Source organism: Nanorana parkeri, unplaced genomic scaffold (assembly GCF_000935625.1).
Source record: "Nanorana parkeri isolate BGI_ZX_2015 unplaced genomic scaffold, ASM93562v1 scaffold1061, whole genome shotgun sequence".
NCBI classification, from domain to species: Eukaryota; Metazoa; Chordata; class Amphibia; order Anura; family Dicroglossidae; genus Nanorana; species Nanorana parkeri.
In genome coordinates, this window is record NW_017307329.1 from 71,602 (window position 1) to 94,719 (window position 23,118).

At 41.8% G+C, this 23,118-nt stretch overlaps 1 protein-coding gene across 3 annotated transcripts in view; it reads right to left on the reverse strand.

The window, feature by feature from the left end:
* Positions 1-23,118, reverse strand: part of GALNT10 (polypeptide N-acetylgalactosaminyltransferase 10) — a 208,357-nt gene that overhangs the window by 60,274 nt on the left and 124,965 nt on the right. Inside the window, exons 5-7 of one of the 3 annotated variants that reach the window (XM_018567554.1) lie at positions 18,713-18,801; positions 16,022-16,160; positions 6,535-6,701 (exon numbers count right to left, since the gene is read on the reverse strand). In XM_018567554.1, coding sequence (XP_018423056.1) covers positions 6,535-6,701; positions 16,022-16,160; positions 18,713-18,801 — 395 coding nt within the window. Of the gene's footprint in view, positions 1-6,534; positions 6,702-16,021; positions 16,161-18,712; positions 18,816-23,118 lie in introns of all 3 variants that reach the window. The other 2 variants (XM_018567553.1, XM_018567555.1) reach the window with 2 other exon arrangements.

The window sequence follows — 23,118 nt, forward strand, 5'->3', positions numbered from 1 at the left end:
TGGGCTGTGTTTAATGAAAGGAGGGCTCAGTGGTGTTGTCAGCTGGGAGTTAAATGTTGCAAAATATCCTGCAGTGCATTCATTGCCATAGAACTATTGGGCATGAAGCCCATTTGACTAGGATGAATAATTCCAGTAATTAACCTGGGTCATCTAATAGATAACATCTTAGCCAAGCGTTAAACATCAACCGGCAGAAAAGAGATCGCATCCCTACTCTTCTTGGGAATCACGATAAGGAAAGCGTCATACATAGAAGCAGGCAACCTGTCAAAAGTTTATACATTTCTGTGAGTAGTCCATCTTCCCCAGGCCTCTGAGGTAAGCTTTTTGGGCATCCCAGATCACAAGTGGGGAAGCTGATGTTGGACGAGAAGGCCTGGCTCCCAGTCTCCGCTCTAATTCATCCCAAAGGTGTTCTATCGTGTTGAGGTCAGGCCAGTCAAGTTCCTCCACCCCAAACTCGCTCATCCATGTCTTCATGGACCTTACTTTGTGCACTGGAGTGCAGTCATGTAGGAACAGGAGGGGGCCATCACTAAACTGTTCCCACAAAGTTGGGAGCATGAAATTGTCCAAAATGTCTTGGTATGCTGATGCCTTAAGAGTTTCCTTCACTGGAACTAAGGGGCCAAGCCAGACCCCTGAAAAACAACCCCACACCACAATCCCCCCTCCACCAAACTTTACACTTGGCACAATGCAGTCAGGCAAGTACCGTTCTCCTGGCAACTGCCAAATCCAGACACGTCCATCGGATTGCCAGACAGAGAAGTGTGATTTGTAATTCCAGAGAATACGTCTGCACTTCTCTAGAGTCCAGTGGCGGCATGCTTTACACCACTGCATCCGACGCTTTGTATTGCACTTGGTGATGTAAGGCCTGGATGCAGCTGCTCGGCCATGGAAACCCATTTAAACTCTCTACGCACTGTTGGTGAGCCAACCTGAAGGCCACACGAAGTTTGGAGGTCTGTATCTATTGACTCTTCAGACAGTTGGCGACTTCTGCGCACTGTGCGCTTCAGTATGCGCTGACCCCGCTCTGTCATTTTACGTGGCCTACCACTTCGTGGCTGAGTTGCTGTTATTTCCAGTTGCTTCCACTTTGATGTAATACCACTAACAGTTGACCATGGAATATTTAGTAGCAAGGAAATTTCACGGATGGACTTATTGCACAGGTGGCAACCTATCACCGTACCACGCTTGAATTCACTGAGCTCCTGAGAGAACTACCAAGGTGGCAGCGGTTGCAGCTTGGACCTTGCTCTGGCGCTCCACCACTGTCCTGAAATCACTAGTCTGTATTGTTTTAGAAAAACTGTCACATGACAATAAAAAAAACGGTATCAGTAATTGGTATCTGTGAGTACTTGGAGAAGTATCAGTACTTGTACTTGGTCTGGAAAAAATGGTATTGGTGCTTCCCTAATATATAATATCCCCACAGTGTATAACAAGCACCCTATGATGCCTTAACATGTCTTTCCGACACCTTACTGCAGCCACATTGAAAGGTTGAACTTACCTGGGTACAGGGGGACATGTGGCATTTATCCTTCCTATATATATTAGGGATGCACCGATACCATATATATATATATATATATATATATATAAAACAAATCATACATTAAAACAGGGATGCACAAATCCCATGAGCCCCATAGCCAACGTTCCTTAAAAATGACACTTGCCTCCTAACTTTTTAGTTTTTCTCTAGTCTAGTTTCGTAGCAGGAAAAGTATCAGAACTTGTACTTGTACCGATTACAGTACTTGGTATCTGTGCATCCCTAGTAAATATAAATAGTAACCATTGCTTGTAAAGTCAGTTGGGTTGTTATCCTCAAAACACTCCTGCAGGCATAATATTCCCAGATTACTTCTACAAAGCCTATTTTCAAGGTCATCTAGTTTATTTGCATTAGAGGATGTGTTCTGCGAGCATTCTGTTTAATGGGTGGAAAAGCATCCTCGATATCACTGATTCTCCCTTCCAGGGCAGACTCCCCATCACTGACTTTCTGCATGTCTTGTTTAAGAAAGGATCATTTTACTCCCTGATTCCCTGGAACTGTAGAGTCAGTGAGGAGATGGAGGTGTTGCATTGTAGCACTGCCGAGGGCACCTCAAGGAGGGTGGGTTCTGCAGGTGAATGTGCTGAGTGGGAGGCAGGTGGCTTGTATGGTGAGTGGGAGACGAGTACGGTACTGACAGGTAAGTTATTAGATGTAGCCTACCCATTCTCCACCCATCACCTGGCAGAGAATCTGGCCGCCTCGTCTGTTCCCACTGCTATAGCAAGTAATCTTTCTCTGCGACTGTTTGTGGCCTTTCACCATTGGTAGGCATGCACACAGTGTTTTAATGTCTTGGTCGCATCTTTCACCTTGTTTCCGGCTGATTTGTTGCACCATGCAACCCACCTCCATATTACAAAGGACTTCGCTGCGGCACCTTGCTCCTCTCTGCCCTTCTTTCTCATGACTGATTGCCAATTTAAAATAAAATAAAAAATGTTTAAAACACCTCTGCAGTACATGCACATTTTCACAATATTTTATTCCTTTACAATCTTTACAGAAAAATAGCTGTTGATCTGCCAGAAATCAAGCGTGCATCTAACTTCCTGTTGGGGTTGACAACACAATGCGTTTTTTATCTGAAATCCCAACCAGACTTCTCAGTCTTGCCTGTTGGACAACATAATTCTGCCTATCCCACCCATTTCCACATGTCTACATTTATCTCTTTCCCAGCAAAACATTGACGTTACATTGATTCCGAAGAGCCTTTCCATACTGTGGATAATGAACCGGCTTCTGAAAGATGTAGCTTTGGGACACTGTGCCCACGTCAATAGGAACTGAGCTTCCAGCAGCTACCCTTTCAATAATATTACAAGCCTGGTGACAATGTCAAAACTGTTGCTCACTACAGGAAAAAGTTTAAAAAATAAATAATCCTGCGGCATGCTCTGGTGGGGAAGTGAGAGGCATAGGAAGTAAACATGGGTAATGCCTGGATATATTTTTTAATGGTGTGTATTATTATACAGTATGTGATCCGTAAACCTAAACAGAAGGACAGACCATCATAATCAGTAAGCCAATTTGTATTTTAGACTTAATTCTGTTTTATATCATGCTAAAAAATTCAAAGCATAGTGGGCATCTGATTAGGTAGAACAAACAAGAAGTGAAAAATAAATTGTTACCGAGACATGGTAATTTATCTTCCTTACAACCTAAATTACTCTCCACAAGAAATCTTCTGGGTAATACATATGCAGGCATATTAAATGAAGGAGGAAATTTAAGTCAATAGTTCTGCTAGGTGATGGATTCTGCAGCCACATTAAAATTAAGCCCAAGTCACAAGGCAGTGTTAGCAAGGTACCATTGCCCGAATCTGTGGTGCCAAGAGACATCACGGTTTTTGCACTTACTGTAAAATCAATTTCTTGGAGTTTATTAAGGGACACATTATCAGAGGTAAATCAGAGACAATCAGGTTATACTCTGGTACATTAGAGGCCACAGGATCAGAACCTTATCCTTAAGCCTATAGGTTTGAATGATAATCTGCTAGTGCCACCAATAACTGGTGGAACAAGAGGCAGGTTGTGCCTGCAAATTAAACGCAAACAGCTCTCACCACATCCATACAATGAAGTGAGATTTCCTTGGGATACACTGGGATTAAAGAGACGGAAGCAAGCACAATATCATGGTTAGGGTGGAAGTTAAAAACCATGTTAGGGATAAAGGAGGTTCTGGGCTTCAAGGCAACCTTGACTTTGTGTAGAATAAAAAAAGGTTATTTACAAGACAGAGTCACTAACTCAAAAACAAGCCTGGCAGAGGTGATGATAATTAGTAAGGCAACCTTGTGAGAGAGTTGACAAGGGATTGTTCCTGATGGGTTCAAAGGGTGGTCTCTGAAGAGTCAAGAGAATCAAGCTGAGATACCATAGAGTCACTGGAGGTTGTACAGGCGGGGCTATATAAGCAACACCTTGTACAAAGGCCTTTACCAGCAAATGAGAGGAAAGTGGTCTTTTGAACAAAGGCTTGCCAGAGCAAAGATTTGCCCCTTTATGGAACTCAGAGCCAAATGTTGATCCAGACCAGATTGCAGAAACGTCAGGACTCTTCCCACAGAATATTTCCTGGGACGAAGTTTTTGCACAAGAGAAAGTATGCTTTCCATGTGCGATGGTACACCTTGCATGACATGGACTTCCTAACTTTTAATTGCAAAAGGAATTGCAAAATCAGAAAGGCCCCCATTTCTTAGGGCCTGGGCTTCAACAGTCATGCTTCAAAGCCAGCACCTGTGAAGCAGGGTGGACAATTAGTCCTTTAGACAGAAGATCAGGAGAGTCCAAGGGGTGTCTGCCAGGAGTCTGATGAGGTTACACTACCACATCCAACTGGACCAAGTCGGTGTGATAAGAATCACCAAGTCTGAATTTGGAGGCTTTTTCTGCCATTGACATCTTAAATAAAGTTGTCTGAGAAGCATTAAATAGATGTTCTTCAACAAAGGGCTTTTGCAGCAAGGGTTTTTTTGGATTGTTGTTCCACAGACCAATATTTAGGCAAAATAGTTCTCTACATATTAACAGATAGAAGACTTATTCAGGAGATGAGTCAGACAATATCCACTTTAGACTTTAGAGGAGAAGGTGTAGAAGTACAATGACGAATCCTGCATTCTGAGTCAGCTATCTTGGCAGTAATTTTGTTGATAAGATTTAGCAAAACTGTAGGAAATTCCTCCCTGGATAATGCAGAGGATGGAGCCACAACTAAGGGAGCATAGCAAGACTCAGAGAAGCGTGTGGACTCAAGAAGAGGACAACAATCCAGGTTATTGGTGTCAGGTCCTTGAGAAGCAGCAGAGCAAGCTGCCCTGGAGCACTCAGTGGATCTTGAGTTCTAGAGGACTACAGCATATACACCAAGAAGGACCTTGGGTACTCACACACCAGCTTTGCAGCTAACAAACCAGTACACAAGGGGGTTAATTTAGAACGTGTTCACAGAACATATAGCTGTGTGATCTATGTTCACAGAGCATTACTGCCACTAGGAAATTCCTATGCTCTAGCAATATAGGCAGCTAAATTTATATGCAAATTTCAGTTATTCCTGTAAAGGTCAGGCTTGACCCTACCACCTCCCCTTCTGAGCCTCTCCTCTGGACAGTAAGGGCACCTTTTATATTAAAGGGGGGAGGCAGGAAAAAGCTGCATTTGTACAGGAAAAGTATAGCTCTGCATATGTGTGGCAATTGATTTAACACTTTGAAAAAACTCACCATATATATGCATGATGTGATTACAACGATTCTATGCTGCACCTATTCTCTGCATCACTGTGCAGTCAATCTTTTAAGTGACAATAGAGGTGGAGAAGGGGGTGACAGAAATTTCCTCTAGTCTGGAAAACTGTGGGCTTTGATGCCTATCAATAGTGACCACATTACACCTGCACCAGTTACACAAACATTAAAATGGAGAGTAAATCCTGACAGCGGCCATGATGTTTCAGTACCTTTACTTCCCTTTATGTTATCCAGAGCTGTCAAAAGCTAAAATGATTCCAAAAATGAAGGTAGCAGGCACTGGATTTGAATATGGTTAAGTTCTTCAGTGTGATAACTACAAAAATGTAGAGTACAATGACTATGGGTAGGCAGCTCTCTAACACGAAGTGGCCTCAATTGTACCTCAGGTGAACGGTGAAGGCTATAGAGAAAACAAGAGCACCACGCAAATTGTTTGGAGAGTCCAAGAGTATTGACTCCATCATAGAAGTAAAAAACAACAAGCTACTGCATTTCAGTGGCTATAAGGTTCTTCCTATCATCAAGGCCTACTTAAACTTGTGGTTTGTATTGAACGTTCAACTTGTGTGGCCTAATAGAGGATTCATTCAACTTGGTAATAAACTGGGTCTTTTTAGTCCAAAAGAATGCTTAAGCAGCTGGTAATGCCTATTATTGCCTATGAATTTTAGAAAACAATGAGCATTATTTAGGGGTTCTTCACAGCTATCTCACAATGGTCAGCATTAAAAGAAGGGCCGCCCTATAGGGGTCGATTTAAATGAGATGACAGCTCCCTGATCTAGCACTCTTTGGACTATGGGCAGCTTCAGACAGTTCCAGATGACAGCTCTTCGCCTATAAGTCAGCACTGTGACAGCCTGAAGCATGTGAGTCAAACATTACCCTACATCCTACAAAGCCTAAGCAGGAATCTGAGTGGCCAAGTATTCTTGTTTATAGTGATGCTAGACTGACAAGCTTGTGCATTCAGCGTTCCCACATGTTAATGGCCAGCTGCTCAGTGTTGGTGCTAAATTGCAAAAAAAATTGCTCAAGGAAAAATGATCAGGAACCAGAGGATTTTACAAACCTGAGTGGCAAGGAAAAAAAAGCAAGGACAGGTGGGTTATATCTCTGTAAAAGCTTGATCTTCTCATAACATGTTGTTATACTGGAAAACATGAACACACACCTTTATCGCTGAAGTCATCGACGAGCACAATCTCTGCGATCAACTCAGGGGGAGAGCGGTTGAGCACGCTGTGAACTGTACGAAGGAGGGATGACCAGCCCTCGTTGTGGAAGGGAATGATCACGCTGGTGTTTGGCAGCTTGGACGAGTACAGCTTGCTCTTGCAGCTAGAAAAATCGGAGAGGACATAAAAGGGACAGATGTCAGCTTCACATGCAGAACATGCCCTAAGCTCATGTCAAATGAGGACAGCGCAGTAATGTCTGGGAAAATACCAGCTGAGAGGTGCGAAAACACAGATGGGATTGACAATTGGCTATTTGTACAGCTCCGTGTGATGATATGAATGGGAAAGTAAGGATGCAGAAGAAGTCTCTTTGGAGAGATTCCATCGAGACAAAGCAATTTATCATACTTACAACCTCAATCACACTCAGCACTAAATCTCAAGCGTAATTCTAATCAAGCTCAGATAAATGAAGATTGCAGCAATGCTTTCTGGAGCTCTGACTAGCACACTAATGATACATGCTGCAATAAAGCATTTTAAATTGTCCACTCTCATTAAAGGCCAATTACAACCAAAACTGCTATTACTGCTTCTGGTGGGAACTGACAAGTTGATTCACCTGCCGCTTCTTATATTTCTCCAAATCTCCTAGAGAGTGCTATAGCTACAGAACTCCCTCAATAATTAACTGTACATTATACAGCATTCACTGAGGCAGGAGACACCATCATTTGACTTTGTACTGGCTGTGGCATTTGTGACAGAAGTTACCAGGAACCACTCAAAAACTGAATACTGGATACTGGATTGAGTAAAACCTCAACCACTTAATTAAATCTCTTTGCAAATCTAGCAATGAGTTCCCAATTCCAGCAACCTGGAGTTATAATCAGGTCGACAGTTTCCATATTGGAGTTTCCACTTATTTAAAGTGTATCTGAAGGCAAAACTTTTTTTTAGTTTTGGGTAAAACTTAAACCCTGGCAACCCTGCCAGTGTTTTATTGCTGTCTGTGTTCTCGCTGGGGAGATTTACTCTCTCTATTTATCCTGGTGACCACTGCCACCGAGACTATAACAAAATACAAGATTTTGAGTTGTGCCCTGAACAAAAATAGGGGGGAAATCCTCCAAAGTGAAAACATCTCAGGAACAGAAAATTAAGGCAATGTCCCCAAAAGGACACAGGCTGCAACAAAAATAAAATCCTGACAGAGCTACTCTATCCCCCCCAAAAAAATCAAAAATGTTTGGCTTTAGATATACTTTAACATGATGAGGAATGCAAAATCATGTAGCTATATAATATAATGCTTAATCCAATAATGCAGCTTTCAAATGGCCAAACTGCTTAGCGAATGGCAGGGCTACTACAGTGCTCGTCACACCTAGCTCACCTAAAGTTATAACCTGTTCTGTACATGATGTGGTTTGACTTAAAGTGGACAGGGCTTAAAGTATATGTAAAAACAACCACTTAACATGCCTTAACTTGTTAAAAGCAGTAAACTGTTGTACTGTGTTAGCTATGGGTAGTATTAGGAAAGTAATAATGTAGGTGATACCTTTTGAGTAGCTAACTGAATATATTTTGAAGTGCAAACTTTAGAAAAAACACAGACCGGGGGAATCTATCAAAACTGGAGCAGACGAAATCTAGAGTAGCTGCGCACAGCAACCAATCAGCTTCTCTCTTTCATTTTCAAATCTTAACTAAATAAACTGTAGAAGCCGATTGGTTGCCCCAGGCAACTGCTCCAGATTGTGTCTGCTCCTGTTTTGATAAATTCCCCTCTTAGTTTCCTTCTTCAGGCACACAAATACTACAAAAATCTCACATCCATTTAAATGATGTATAAGTACCACTTAAAGTAAAGTGAACCCCACGGTGGGACATATAGGGACCCAAATGTGGCAAGCTCAGCATCTGTAGCAGAACGTTTTATACTGGTAACACAGATCATACTGTATATTTGCTAAACAAACAGCTTTATCTCATGACTGAAGGGGTGAATCACAAGTCTATTCACAATGATCGGGAATCAAGGGATGCCAGATTTTGTATACTTTTGTATGGCTCAAACCTGCCTGCAGTGAAATGCAGAAGAAGACTAGGAGTTAAACAATGCTGCATGTATGTTGTCTTCTGTATTTCAGTGTCTGCACGAAACACGTGGACCCCCCAAAACAATAATACAGGTGGTAATTTTCTAGCCATATTCAACCAGCTTTCAATTGCAAAAATAATTAAGCAGATCATAGGCAACACAACCGATTACCAAGCCAACCATACAATATCTCTCTCTCTATATACACTCAGTGGCCAGATTATTATGACCACCCCATCAGTACTTCCTTGGGCCACGAGATGACTCCACAAAATGCTAGAAAACTGTTTTATGTCAAGCATAGGTGTTTTCTTGCATAGAGAGTCTCTAAAGCTACCATAGGATTTTGTTAAAGCCCAATTCCAGACAAAACTTTTTGATTCCTTTCTGGATAGTGTGGGAAGAAGCTAGAGCCTCTGACAGGATTTTATTGCCCTCTGTGTCCTTACTGGGGAGATTTCCCCCCACTTTGTTTAAATAGAAAGTAACGGTAATTCTATACAATGGGACAGAGACATAACAAAAACATATTTTAGTAAAGTGGGGAAGGGTTATAATTTCTGACAAGGTTTTGTTACTATCTGCACCTTCCTGTTCACTCCTTTTCTCGTACAGATGTCACAGGGACATTGTCATAATTATAGAACGCAAAGGCAGATCTTGCTTTGCCTAGGGTGCATGGTGGGGAATGCCACAAAAAAGAAAAGGTATGTGTGGGACCCTGAAATCAGGCAAATGTGCCTCTTTGATAATTTTTTTGTGGTGATAAGTTTGCTTTAAAATTCCAGAAGCAATCTGCAGAAAGGTGCAGTGGAAATTACCAATCGTGAGAATACACATACTTCCCTAACGCTTAGCAATTCTTTTGGACACTAAACCGCAGTCAGCAGAAGGATTACATTGAAAATGAAATTACATTTTGACTAGAGGTCAATTTGGTTCACTTGAAGTCCTTAATAATGAAAACGTTTTGCCTGCTGCGTGCACTTCTATGATTGTGACTGGCCAAGCTGCCAAGAAGAAGGATGAAAATAGGCCAGGCAGACTGAAACCATACAGGCTCAGTGCCAGAGATATGCAATGCTATTTGTGATTAGATAGTGCTGGTCACCTACACATGGTTGAATCCATGATTCTGTGAACTAATCTTTAAAGATTCCAATGGAAAAGCAGGATTTTGTTTTAAAAATGAGATATCAGTACAGTTTACTAAAAGCTGTGAATACAGATACCTACTTTCCTACAACAACTACTGTAGTCCAGTCCAAACATGAAACATGTTATATCTCTTACCATCACCATATAGTTCCTCCTACTTAGGCCAGGTACCATAAAGTTCCTCTTACTAAGTGCAGGCACTATATAGTTTCTCCAGCAAAGAGCATGCACCATATATTTCCTCCTACTGAAAGTAGGCACCATATAGTTCCTTCTACTAAAAGCAGACACCATATAGTTGTCCCTACTAAAAGCAGGCACCATATTGTTGGCCCTACTAAAAGCAGGCACCATATAGCTCACCCTACTAAGAAGAGGCACCATAAAGTTACTACTACTAAAAGCAGGCACTATTTAGTTCTTCCTACAAACATCAGGCACCATATAGTTCTTCCCAGTAAAAGCAGACACTGTATAGTTCTTCCTCCTAAGAAAGAGCACCATATAGTTAATCCTACAAAGAGCAGATGCCATATAGTTAATTCTACTAAGAGCACGTGCAATATAGTTCTTCCCATTAAAAGCAGGCACCATTTAGTTCTTCCTACTAAGAACAGGCACCATATAGTTCTTCCTACTAAAAGTAGTAGCCCTACTAAATACAGAACAACTATATGGTGCCTGCTTTTAGTAGGAAGAAATATATTGTGCCTGCGTTTAGTAGGAGGAAATATATGCTGGCATTGGTGGATGCTCTTTGCTGGAGAACCTATGTAGTGCCTGCACTTAGTAAGAGGAACTTTATGGTACCTGGTCTAAGTAGGGAGAACTATATGGTGATGGTAAGAGAGCATAATATTTTTCATGTTTGGACTGGACTGCTCACTAGTTGCTTTCTCATTACGAGGAAAGTAGGTATCTGTGTTCACAGCTTTAGTAAACTGTACTGATACCTAATTTTTAAAATAGAATCCTGCTTTTCCATTGGAATCTTTAAAGACTGTTTCACAGAATCATGGACTCAACCGTGTGTAGGTGACCAGCACTATCTAATCACAAATAGGCATCATATAGTTCTTCCTACTAAGAGCAGGCACCATATAGTTAATCCTACTAAGAGCAGGCACCATATAGTTCTTCTGACTAAAAGCAGGCACCATATAGTTCTTCCAACTAAAAGCAGGCACCATATAGTTCTTCTGACTAAAAGCAGGCACCATATAGTTCTTCCAACTAAAAGCAGGCACCATATAGTTCTTCTTACTAAAAGCAGGCACCATATAGTTCTTCTTACTAAAAGCAGGCACCATATAGTTAATCATACTAAGAACAGGCACCATATAGTTCCTTCTACTAAAAGCAGGCACCATACAGTTCTTCCTACTAAAAGCAGACACCATATAGTTCTCCCTACTAAGAACAGGCACCATATAGTTAATCCTACTAAAAGCAGGCACCATATAGTTCCTTCAACTAAAAGAAGGCACCATAAAAGTTCTTCCTACTAAAAGCAGACACCATATAGTTCTCCCTACTAAGAACAGGCACCATATAGTTAATCCTACTAAAAGCAGGCACCATATAGTTCCTTCAACTAAAAGAAGGCACCATAAAAGTTCTTCCTACTAAAAGCAGGCACCATATAGTTCTTCCTACTAAGCAAGGGCACCATATAGTTAATCCTACTAAGAACAGGCACCATATAGCTAATCCTACTAAAAGCAGGCACCATATAGTTCCTTCAACTAAAAGAAGGCACCATAAAAGTTCTTCCTACTAAAAGCAGGTACCATATAGTTCTTCCTACTAAGCAAGGGCACCATATAGTTAATCCTACTAAGAACAGGCACCATATAGCTAATCCTACTAAAAGCAGGCACTTTCAAAATAAAATGAACATGTTGAAGCTTTTCTGAGGTTTTAGATCTACTTTAAAGCCAAAACGCCAGGGAGATATAAAAGACACAAATGATTGCACCTTTGTATGTATTAATACATGGGTAAAATAATGTATTTTATTTGAATGCAAGCAGTTTAAGTATACCTGCTATCAGCCTCTTGCAATAACTTATACAGCAGAGAGGGTGAAGCAGTACATAAAGCAAAGCAGCTGTGCTGCAGTGCTTATGTGCTGATGAAGAGCATGCTGATTGCAGAGAGCAGAGTATCAGAGTGATGAGATCATCAGTCTGCAGCTTCTCCTTTTACTGTCCAATCACAGGCTGAGAGAGGGACACGACCTGTAAGTGCTACTGAACTGCATCAGAGAAAAAAAGGGCTGTGCTGTGTAGCAGAGTTATGTAAATCTCAGGACTGGATGGACAGAAATACAAATCCTTTGGTGGGCAAAACAGCTCTCATATATGTATTTAATGCTTTTTTTTAACTGTTTGGCTGGAATTGAGCTTTAAAGGAGAACTATGAGGTGAGTGCTTTTCACTCACCTCATAGTTCTAGCCGACCTGTTTCAATGAGACTGTCACAGGTCGGCTCAGTAGATCCTGTCACGGCTCTCTGCCCTGACAGGGGGAGGGGCTGGATTCCCCTCTCCCCGCTCCAATCTGCCAGCGCTGACTGGCAGGACGGGGGAGGGGGCGGGTACAGCTGGCTCTGCCTCTAGATAGGCAGAGCCAGCTGTCACTCACGCAGCTGGGCGGATCCCGTCATCTACGTCGGGATCCGCTCCGGCTGCGGCGTCTCATTATACCGCGAGCTGTAGCTCGCGGTATACTGAGCTTAGGGTAACGGGAGGACGCTAGTTTGTGTCCGCCCGTTACCCTTCGGAGAACTATGGGGAAAAACACTGACCCCATAGTTCTCCTTTAACTGCAGAAAAGTGATTAACTGCTGCAGGATACTGAGCAGGTATGGTCCAGTCTGACAAAGATTGACCAGCCTAGGAGTCAAGTCTAGAGGCTGGACCTGTGTTAATACGTCTCATGAATATTAACATTCATAAAAGGTTCAAATCACAAAAAATGGTCTCCACAAATGCACATTTCATCTTCAAGGATATCATTATTTGATTCAGTTCGTAGAATGTGCACATGCTTTTCATGTCTCGGTGAACCCTGGTGTGACCTGTGCTGTGTAGGATGCAGCATTGTATGCTATACAATCCTGGAAATCCTCTCCTTTAGAAAATAACCCTTAACACGGCTGATGCATAAAGACAGTGAGCCAGCTACACGTACTTAGAATTAAGATCGAATTATACTCTCGCCAGACACCAAGTGAAACAGAAGACAGAAGGAATACAAAATAGGAAAGTATTGAGAAGAATAGTTATCAAAGGTGAACTCCAGACACAAAGCTAAATGCACTGATTAAATACATATAAGGGAACCATTTTACTTGCCAAAGGATTTCTGTTCATTTTAGTTTTAAACAGATCTGCACCACAGCATAGCCAGGCAGATGACCCCCACTTAAAGGAGAACTATGAGGTGAGTGAAAATCACTCATCCTCATAGTTTGAGCCGACGTGTGACAATGAAACTGTCACACGTCGGCTCAATAGATCGGGAAGTGAGCGAACACATACCGTCGCTCGCTCACTTCTTGGTCATCTCCCTGCAGAGAGCCGTGACTGTCACTCACGGCTCCCTGCAGGGATTCCCCCCTCCCCGCTCCGAACCTCCAGCGCTGACTGGCGGAACGGACGGGGGAAGGTACAGCTGGCTCTGCCTCTAGAAAGGCAGAGCCAGCTGTCAATCACGCAGCTTGGTGGATCTCGACAGTAATGTCAGGATCCGTCCCGGCTGCGGCGGTCTCAGTATACCGCGAGCTGTAGCTTGCGGTATACTGAGCTTTGGGTGACGGGGGGGCGTGACCCTGCTCACTGGACAGTAGAAGAGCAGCAGCTAACTGATGGGTCATCCCTTTGCTCTCTTCGCCTGTCTGCATATTTGCATGCAGCACACCTGATTGGCTCCCAGTGAAGCTTCTCCCACTCCCAGGCCAAATGCTGCTGGTAAGGGATTGCAAGAGGCTGATACTAAAGCTGGCCATACACCTATAGATCATCTGCAGATTTTATATGGTCAGATGGAAAAAGAGCAACAGATTCCTGTTTACTGTGTGTATGGAGGAACCTCCTGCTGGGCCAAGCTTCAGTATCTTGCTAGTCGGCCCCGCTGGCTGTCAAATTACCTGAACAATCTGATTGGATGCAGGCATTGTTCAGGTGTTTTGAGAGCCAGCAGGGCTGTCTAGCAAGATACTGAAGCTTGGCCCAGTGGGCGATTCCTCCATCCACACAGTATAGCGTAGATGGAGGAATCTGTTGCACTTTTTCCATCTGACCATAGAAAGTCTGCAGATAATCTATAGGTGTATGGCCGGCTTTAGTATGATTTAGGTGCTTTTACTAGTTACATTTATTGGGTGTCGTTTATATCTGCCTAGAGTTCAGCTTTAATGTAAAACACAACTTCCTAATAGTACATATAGAAAATAACAGATTCTTACAATTTTTTTCAGGTTCTAACAACCTTTTATGGAGACTGTGCAGTCTTCAATCCTTTTCACTCTGAATTGGTTCTGATTTTCTTTGGCTTTTTTAGATAAATCCATTTTCATTACGCAGCTAATAAGTCTAAAAATGAGCAATATGTGGCCAGATGGCAGCAAACAATACAACCATTTGGAACATCACTAGCAAAAATCTAGAGCTATGGTAATGAGCGCTTGCAATTATCGAAAGAACAAAGAGTTTCTCTAAATCAGATTCTGGTATTTGATATTTCTAGTGAATTTCAATAAAGAAATATCTCCGCCAGAATGTTCACTTCCATCATTGGCTGCGGATCTTATAATGGATGATTCGTAAAGAATAAACAAGTAATTTAGGGAGTCTGTGTCTTATGATGAAGGCGTTGCTCTCTTCAACCCAAACCACTGCAAGGGATTCTCTGCCAGTTATAAGAACTGCCAGCTGATTAAACCCACCGGGGGCCACACAAAATGAAAATATCAGTTTTAGATAGAAGTTAAAGTGACATTAAAGCTCCATTGTTTTTTTTATTTTTATATATAGGAGGCCCACACTTGTTAAAATCTTCTGGGGTTTTTTTTAATGCTCAATTCTTTTTCTAGTGGGTCCCCGCAGCGCTCATCCTCCTGTCCCCTGCAAGGGTGCAACCATCAGCTAAGCAGTTGCTGTGGAGGCAACTGTGCATGTTCATGCCCGCAGTAGCTGTGTGCGTCCAGGACACACACAGCCCTGCGGCAGGCCACGTCTCTCCGCCCAACAATTTGATTAATAGCAGAAGGAGCCTATGCTCCTCTGCCAGCAATATTCTCCCCTACAACCAGGAAGTTCGGGGAAGAGAGGATCGGGCAGCGGTGACACAGGTAAGTGTAGGGGGGACGGGGGGGAGACAAAAAGGTACTGGGCGTTTCTTACCTTAAAGGAGAACTATGGGGTTAAGGCTTTTCCCCATAGTTCTCCTTAGGGTAACGGGAGGACACAAACTAGCGTCCTCCCATCACCCTAGGCTCAGTATACCGCGAGCAGCAGCTCGCGGTAAAGTGCCTTAAGTTAAATCTTAAAAATACCTTCAAATACCCCAACTATTAACAAAAATTATGTGGCCCCCTGAGCACTGGCCCTGATATCCTGTTTTAGGGTGGCTCCTTTCCCTTGCAGGGTTCTTTGTAGACACCCTTGTGTGTGCTAGTAAGTTATGCGTGTCTTCACAAATACACAAGCACAGCAAGAAAAGCCACTTCCCTGCCTCACACTCTTCCTTCTTCCAGGCTAGTAAATGGACGGCTGCTGGAGACTGTGCTGTCCCTTATGATCTTGTACTGGAGAGGAAGATCAGGGAAGCCGAGTTGGGAGAGATGGAGCTGTTGTGAAACATGACTATGTGTGCTTGGGCAAAAATGCAAAGAAATACTTTGCTAGGCAATGTACATTTGTGTGATGGATTCATTATTGAAAAATGTTTTAGAATGAAATACCACTTTAAGGAAGAGTAACATAAATGTATTAGATCTACAAGCCACAGGGCGACTTTAGGACTTGTGTTGATGGGCGAATGTAACTCTTCCCCACTCTATCCAAAACAAGAAATACATTTTGGATGGAGTTCATGTTTAAATAGTCATTTGTTTTTTTTACAACTTTACCAGTACACAAAAAAGAAAAAACAACAAGGCAACTCCATATCATCTACATGAGCACACTGTCAGTACAATGGACTCACTTCTGGTGCCGGATGTCAGGAAGTGATCTGTTAAGGGAAATCTTATCGCTGACGTATATGTTGAATCCATTTTCTCGATAGGCCTGGTCCACCCGATCTGCGTCCGTCATTTGGAAAGCTTTTCCCTGCTCTCCATTTCCTAGGAAGAATAATCAACGTTTCATGTTATCGATGATATTACTGCACACAAAACCAACAACCTCTTGAACATATTTTACACATTTTAGGGCAGAGCTTCTGAGGTCACTGCACTGAGCTGAGCCAGACGAACGGGTCTTTCATTGTTTTGCTGCCACTTGTCCTGCTGGTTGGATCCAGCAATATTTAATGCTTGTACTTTTTGCACCATTGAGAGTACGCATTTTGTATTTAATAAATTGCATTTTATTGGACTAAATGACACATGTCCTTGTCCTTTTTCCTCCTGTATTTATGCTGGTACTTGTGATCTGAGGAGACCTTATCGCCTTTACTGTGCATGGGCTTCCCTCCCCCATTAAGAAGGGAAAACGCGCATCTGACCTAGCTCTGTGGGTCTACCTCCCAGGTGAGCACTCCACTGCGTGGAGGTGAAGGTCTGCCTGCATTGTGTGATTATCCTTACTTGACAGTTACATGCCGATTGGCTGTGAACCATCTGAGGAATTTTCTTGCACAATGACCATTGTTCTTTTTAGAAACTCTTTCATTTTTGTTGTTGTTGTTTTTTGTGTGCAGATCTTTTTTTATGCCTTATTTGCGTTAAGGCTCATATATGCTATTAATTTATATATGTTTCATTGTATTAGATGTGTATGATTATTAGCTCGGCACAATATTGTTTTTTCAACCTATTTAACATGATGGATTTTTTCTTTCAAGAAGCTCTTGACACCTATTTTCTGATTGTGAGCAAACCATGCCAACATTCATTGTACTAATCCCAACTGCAAAATGATATTAAAGTGGGCCTAATACCGGATAGGTTAAGTGCATGCAGAGTAACACTTCCAAGTATTACCTATCAGAAAAATCATAGTTCTCCCCAACAATGCCAAATCTGATTTTCTCTAAGATAGCACCATCTTTGTTCAGGAATCATTTACAGTCAGCGTAAACTAAAAATCCTTAACTCTCTTTATAAGTTAGCAACTAGGTGGCAAGGGAGTATCCCTGCTCTGACTCTTTCAGTGTATGTGATCAGTATAGATCTGAAAAGCACAAGATCAAGTTTAAAAGACTATTCACATCATAGTAATATATCACTATGCAGATGATCTCCACGTGCTGCCTCTACCATGTCACATGCTAGCTGCAGCTGGTAAACATGAAAAACATATGCAATACATTCACATTTCCAGATGTTATATCTCTTTTGAAATGCTACAGACACAGAAAATAATACCCCTTGATCCTGCAAGAAATCCATAAGCTCCTAACTTCCTGTAGCGAGCTGACAATGCTGCCTCTGCAGTACAAATATCTAAAGCATTAGGACCAGGCATGTTGCATCTTGTTGTAGTACAGTCTGAAGAAGCAGACAGAGCTTCGCGAAAGGCATCACGGTTATTACCACTTACCTGTGGAATATTGTCTCCATACATGTAGGGAATGCTTCTACATCAGGGGCGCCCACTATTTTTCGTCTGGAGATCTACTTTTCAAATGACGAGCTCATTGAGATCTACCAACGAAAAAACACCTGCATTCAGGGGCGGGAGGGGGCGTGGCAGTGCATTGAAGTCAATGGCACCGCAGGCAGGCCCCCTCGCCCACAGTGTGATCGCCTGCATTAGTGCCTGTACTATTTCTACAAAGTCCTCAATCTTTTTTTCTGCAGCCTCTATTCTAAATGAATGGAAAGCAAAGAGGCTTCCCATTCATTCAGAAAATATTTTACTATCAAGCAGTTTCTGAATGGGGAAGAGCCTCTGTACAGATACTTCTCCCCATTGAGAAACTCATGCATGAACAGGACGTGATGTAAATCACATCCTGTTCATTCATTTATAACTGGGGACACGTGTCCCCAGTTATTTACAAACACTGGAGTGATCAGCCGATCAGCCGAAGCATGTTGGGATTTATAAGGCCTGGTTCACAGCTGGGCGTTTACCAGCGCGTTCCTACGCGCTGTAAAACACTCAACATGTGAAAATCAATGATTGCCTATGGGCATGGTTCCCACCTGGGCGTTTTACAGCGCGTAGGAACGCGCTGCCAAACGCCCTACGCCCAAAGAAGTACAGGAGCTTCTTTGGGGCGTATTTGCCGCACGTATCCATTGGGATACAGCCAGGTAGCCCTCGGTAAAATCGCACGGACAAACGCGCATATTCGATACGCCCAGGTGTGAACCCAGCCTTAGGGTTTAATCAAACCAAACCAGAATTTCACTTGATGATAAACGGCCTTATTTATTACCAACAGAAGGGGCAATCATTTCAAAGGACTGACCTTGTGAAGCAGTTTATTAATTCAGCTACTCGATTCAAAACCCGCCGTGGTTTTTCCATCTTCTTTTTCATTAACAGGCTTAAATTCTGCACAGCGGATTTCTGCAATGTGTGTGAATTACATGTCCCTTTAGTTAGATTCTATATCAATTTTTCACCAGTGATCAAATCCGCAGACAACTGAGTAAAGTAAATGGCTTTTGTGAGGTCTTGAGAATTAAGACATTGACAGGCTTGGAAGGAATGTCAGCATTACCTATTCGATCGTGGTCCCGTCTAATTAGCTCATAGTCATGCCAGTCCTTCCTCTCCGATCCTCTGTCATTGACATAGTCATCCTTCTGTCTTATCAGCGGAACCTGGAAAGGAGAAGATGAGAAGTGTTAAAAATATTTTCTACAATGTATTCTAAGGCAACCTGAAAACGGCAATTAGCTGTCAGTCGCCGAGTCAGCATATTATCTAAATCCTTTCAGGTTTCTTTACAGGAAAAGACACCCTAAGCAATACACACAAACACGAAGCTTCTCCCAACATGGTCCAATAACCACATTAATAAACATAAAAAAATAATAAACATAAAAGGCAAATTAATGCCACTCTATAAATATTAATAAATCATTCATGATACTTTTTTTAAATCCAATTAGTGAAAGTACCTGAATTTGACTATCAGCCTCCTCCTATACAAAGGCACACAGATTGGAAGAGGCAAGCGAAGGACTGGGAGCCAATCAGGTGTGTTACATGCAAAAATGCTGATAAGGAATATGCTGATAGGAGGAGAGAGAGAAGAGAGAAGAGAGAAGAGATCAGAGTGAGCAAAGGGATTATTTTAACAGTCTCCTGCTGCTCTTTCACTGTTGAGTCAGTGGGGACACTACTTTATCCTCTCTGCAGTCTGTAGCCATTGGCAGGCTGGACAGACGTAGGAATCCTTTGGCAGGTAAAACAGCTCCTTCAGGCCCCCTTTACATGGGCCATGTCTTTTCTCATCAGCAGGGAATCCATACACAATAGACATGTAACCCTGCCAAATAATTTTTTCGGATTGAGGATTGATTGAGTATTTTATTTCTTTTGTTTTTTCGGATCCAAATTTCGATTAGGTTTGTTATTCAGATTTCGGATCCGTCCTAATTTTCGTTTTGGACTGATCCGAATTTTGGTTTCGGATCTATTAAGATGGGGTTCTTTAATTATAAATTAACAAAATTTTTGGGGGGTTTTTGTGTGCTCATTTGAGTTCTGGCACCATGTGCTCTACTACAGCTCTTACTGACTCTCTCTACTCCATAACATAAAGACATATGACCGTGCCTGTAATGCAACTCACAACAGCTACAAAAAAACAAAACATTTGATTGGCCAGAGACCAGTCACATGTCCGATTTAGTTTCGCTGTGAACAAAATTCGTATAGATCCGAGTTTTCGTTAAACGTACATTCAGATTCATTCAAATTCGGACGCGTTCGAATTCGGAAATTTGGATGCATACGAAAGTCCGAATTTAACTACATTTGTACGAATATCCATTCGGAATTAAATGAATTGTACATGTCTAATACGCAGTCAGTTCCCCTGCTAATCGGAGCAGTACGGAATGGGTGGCACTCTTGTGACATTCGTGTCTATTCAGTTTTTTCCTCCATCTTGCAATCTAACCGGACCCATATTAGCTCTATGGGGAGTCGGGTGTAAGCACAAATGTGTCTGGTTACATCTGATTACCTCTGATCCGTCACAATCAGGTCCGCCAAGATGGAACTTGTCAGGGTATTTCTATATAAAATTACAAAAACTGATGAACTATGACTTGTACAGAAACTAAAATCAAACTTTTCTGTGCAATGGGCCAGAAGTCTGTGCTGGACAGATAAATTATTCAACCAAAATAGCCTATTGTGTACAAATTAAGCAAGACACAAACAATAAAGGGGAGACCCTTTAGGAACCAGCTTTTGTTCAACCAAACTGATTCAAAGAGGTAAAACATTGCAAATGAAGTCTAAGGATTAGATAATCATAAAACCACAATTGACAATACTGAGAGAAACTTAACTTCAAGGTCAATAATTACAAGTGTTTAATCAAGAAATACAAAGGCTAAGGATATCACAACTACAAATGAAAAATTAACAAAAAACCCTTACAAACTCCAAGACAGTTAATCCACCCGATTGTTCCAAGAATGAGATTACCTATGATTATTGTCTGAGGTTGAGTAAGTTATCATACACATCCAAGGCTTACTCAACTGAATGCAAACGATATGAGTGAAATAACCAATCAACTACCATTTCTGAACCGATCAATTGGAAGAAAGTAAATAGTGGTTGGGGAGTCGCCAATACGAACAATGCTTTCAAACCATATAAAATACCACGAGGAGAGGAGGAAAAAGAGAGGAAGGAGGAAAAGGGGAGAGAAGGAAGAGTCTGAAGAAAACTTCCTGGATATAACAAAAGGACTGTCACTCATTGACCATCGCTAAAGACTTAACCCTTGCTGCCTAAAACGAGCCATCATCTCATCCAATAAGACTCTGAACATTTTCTTTTGAAGGATTGGTGAGATACTGATTATATATGAAGAATTAACTTTCTTTACTCCAAAATCATAGCGGTTACATTTTATGTTTTTATTTACAATTCTAATTAACAGTGTGCAGGGTGAATTCTTCTGATAATTTTTCATATCTTTCTCTATTTTATTCCTGAGATTGCATTGTGTGTGGTTAAATTGGGTACAGATTTGTATGTAACTAGTTTGCTATTGTAAGTATACTAGCCTGTTTTGCTTGTTGTCCCTATTAGAATAGTAAACCTATTATCTTCAGAAATCATTAGGATCACAAGGGCATTTTTACTTTGAGATACGTTTCTGTCTTTCCTATGGCCACGGAGAGTCAGAAACAATCTTAGACCCCGTTCACATTGAGCGATTTATCGCGCGGTAATTCCCGCGATATCGCGGCAAATTACCGCGCGATATCGCGCTCCAATGCAATCCAATGGGGCAAAGGGTCCTGCTGTAGCGGGTCATTCAAGCTTGCTCAATGCAAGCTTGAACGCGACATCGCGCGGCAAATCTCGCGATGTCGCGCAATATGCAAATCGCGCGACAAACGCGCGATTTGCATATCGCGCAGTGGGAACGGGGCCTTAAAGGTGTCTAGTTTTTTATATTTTTTCTGATAATTTATTTACATTTATTTCATTGATTGTGTGTTTGACCTGTAATCACCAGTAATTTATGTTTTGTACAGAAATATATGATTATACTCGTATATTAATAAATTATTTTGATTTATTAGTGTAATTGGGAGATATTTATATATTGTGGTAAGAAATCACCATAAGCTCAAAGAACTCAGGGAAATGGTTTGTCTATTAAATCTAAATATAATTCAGACACCACCCTATTATTAATATTTCACCAAGATTTTATACCACTCAATCACAACAAACTCCACTCCGATGTTCCATTTTTTTCCCCATACCTTGGCCGACTCGAAGGTAATCGGATGTGAACGGACACACAAACGTTTACATCCAGCTGCCCATAGAGTTACATTGAGCTTCTGATCTGATCCGCCTAAAAAACGGACAGGCGGACCTGAACGGAATGTCCGTGTGAAAGGGGCCTTATATGTATTTCATCCGTGTATTTAGCTGCATGCCTGGAGTTCAAATTTCAACAGATGGCTCTTCATCAAAGAGGTGGGTTTAGATAGGTTTGACCTGTCTATAAATATATAGGCTTTGCACTATACCGTGTTTCCCCGAAAGTAAGACCTACCCCGAAAGTAAGACCTAGCGCTATCTTCAGGGATTTCTGTAATATAAGACCTACCCCGAAAATAAGACCTAGTTCGATGGTAGGTCTTATATTACAGAAATCCGCTAGATTTCCTATACAATCTATACATAAGGTCCAGTGCGTATTTAAGAATTATTTAGAGAAAAGCTCAAGGCTTAGAGCAGCAAGACTTCTCGCCAGAGAGCTCCAGAGCTGTTTACATCAATTAATTAAATTGTGGTAGTGAGCAGCCTTTCAAATCTACACTGCAGAACTAATTAAGTTAATAAGTAAAAAGTTAATAAAGTTGTGTGAGAAAAGGCATGAAAATCTTCAACATCATTAAAGATGCTACTATAATTTTAAATAATACTTGATAACAACAAAGATTCCTTGTCTGTGGCCTGCAGTAATTAAAATTAAAGGTTTGTTTACTGAAGCAAAGAAACACAAAATCTTATAAAAACCATATAAAGAGGGCAGTCAGAGTAAGGCATCTCAGTAGACCAGGCCTCAGAAGAATAGTGGTCTAATCTATGATGAATTCCACAATCCAGCTGTGATCACGTTTGTAGGCACAGGTCCCTGCCGCCCAAAAGAGCTCTTTCACACGGACAGTTTTTCAGATGCATCTGATCAGAAGCCCGATGTTAGTCTATGGGTAGCTGGATCTAAACAGATGTACGTCTGTTTACATCTGACTTACCCCGACTCCGGTTAGTCCGGAAAACCAAACGTAACAGACTTCATCGTCCGTTTACATCCAACTCCCCACAGACCAACATGGGTCCGATAAGATCAGTTGTTTCCCCCATCGCAAGCTACCCCCCCCCCCCCAATGCACGGGGTGGACAGTCTTG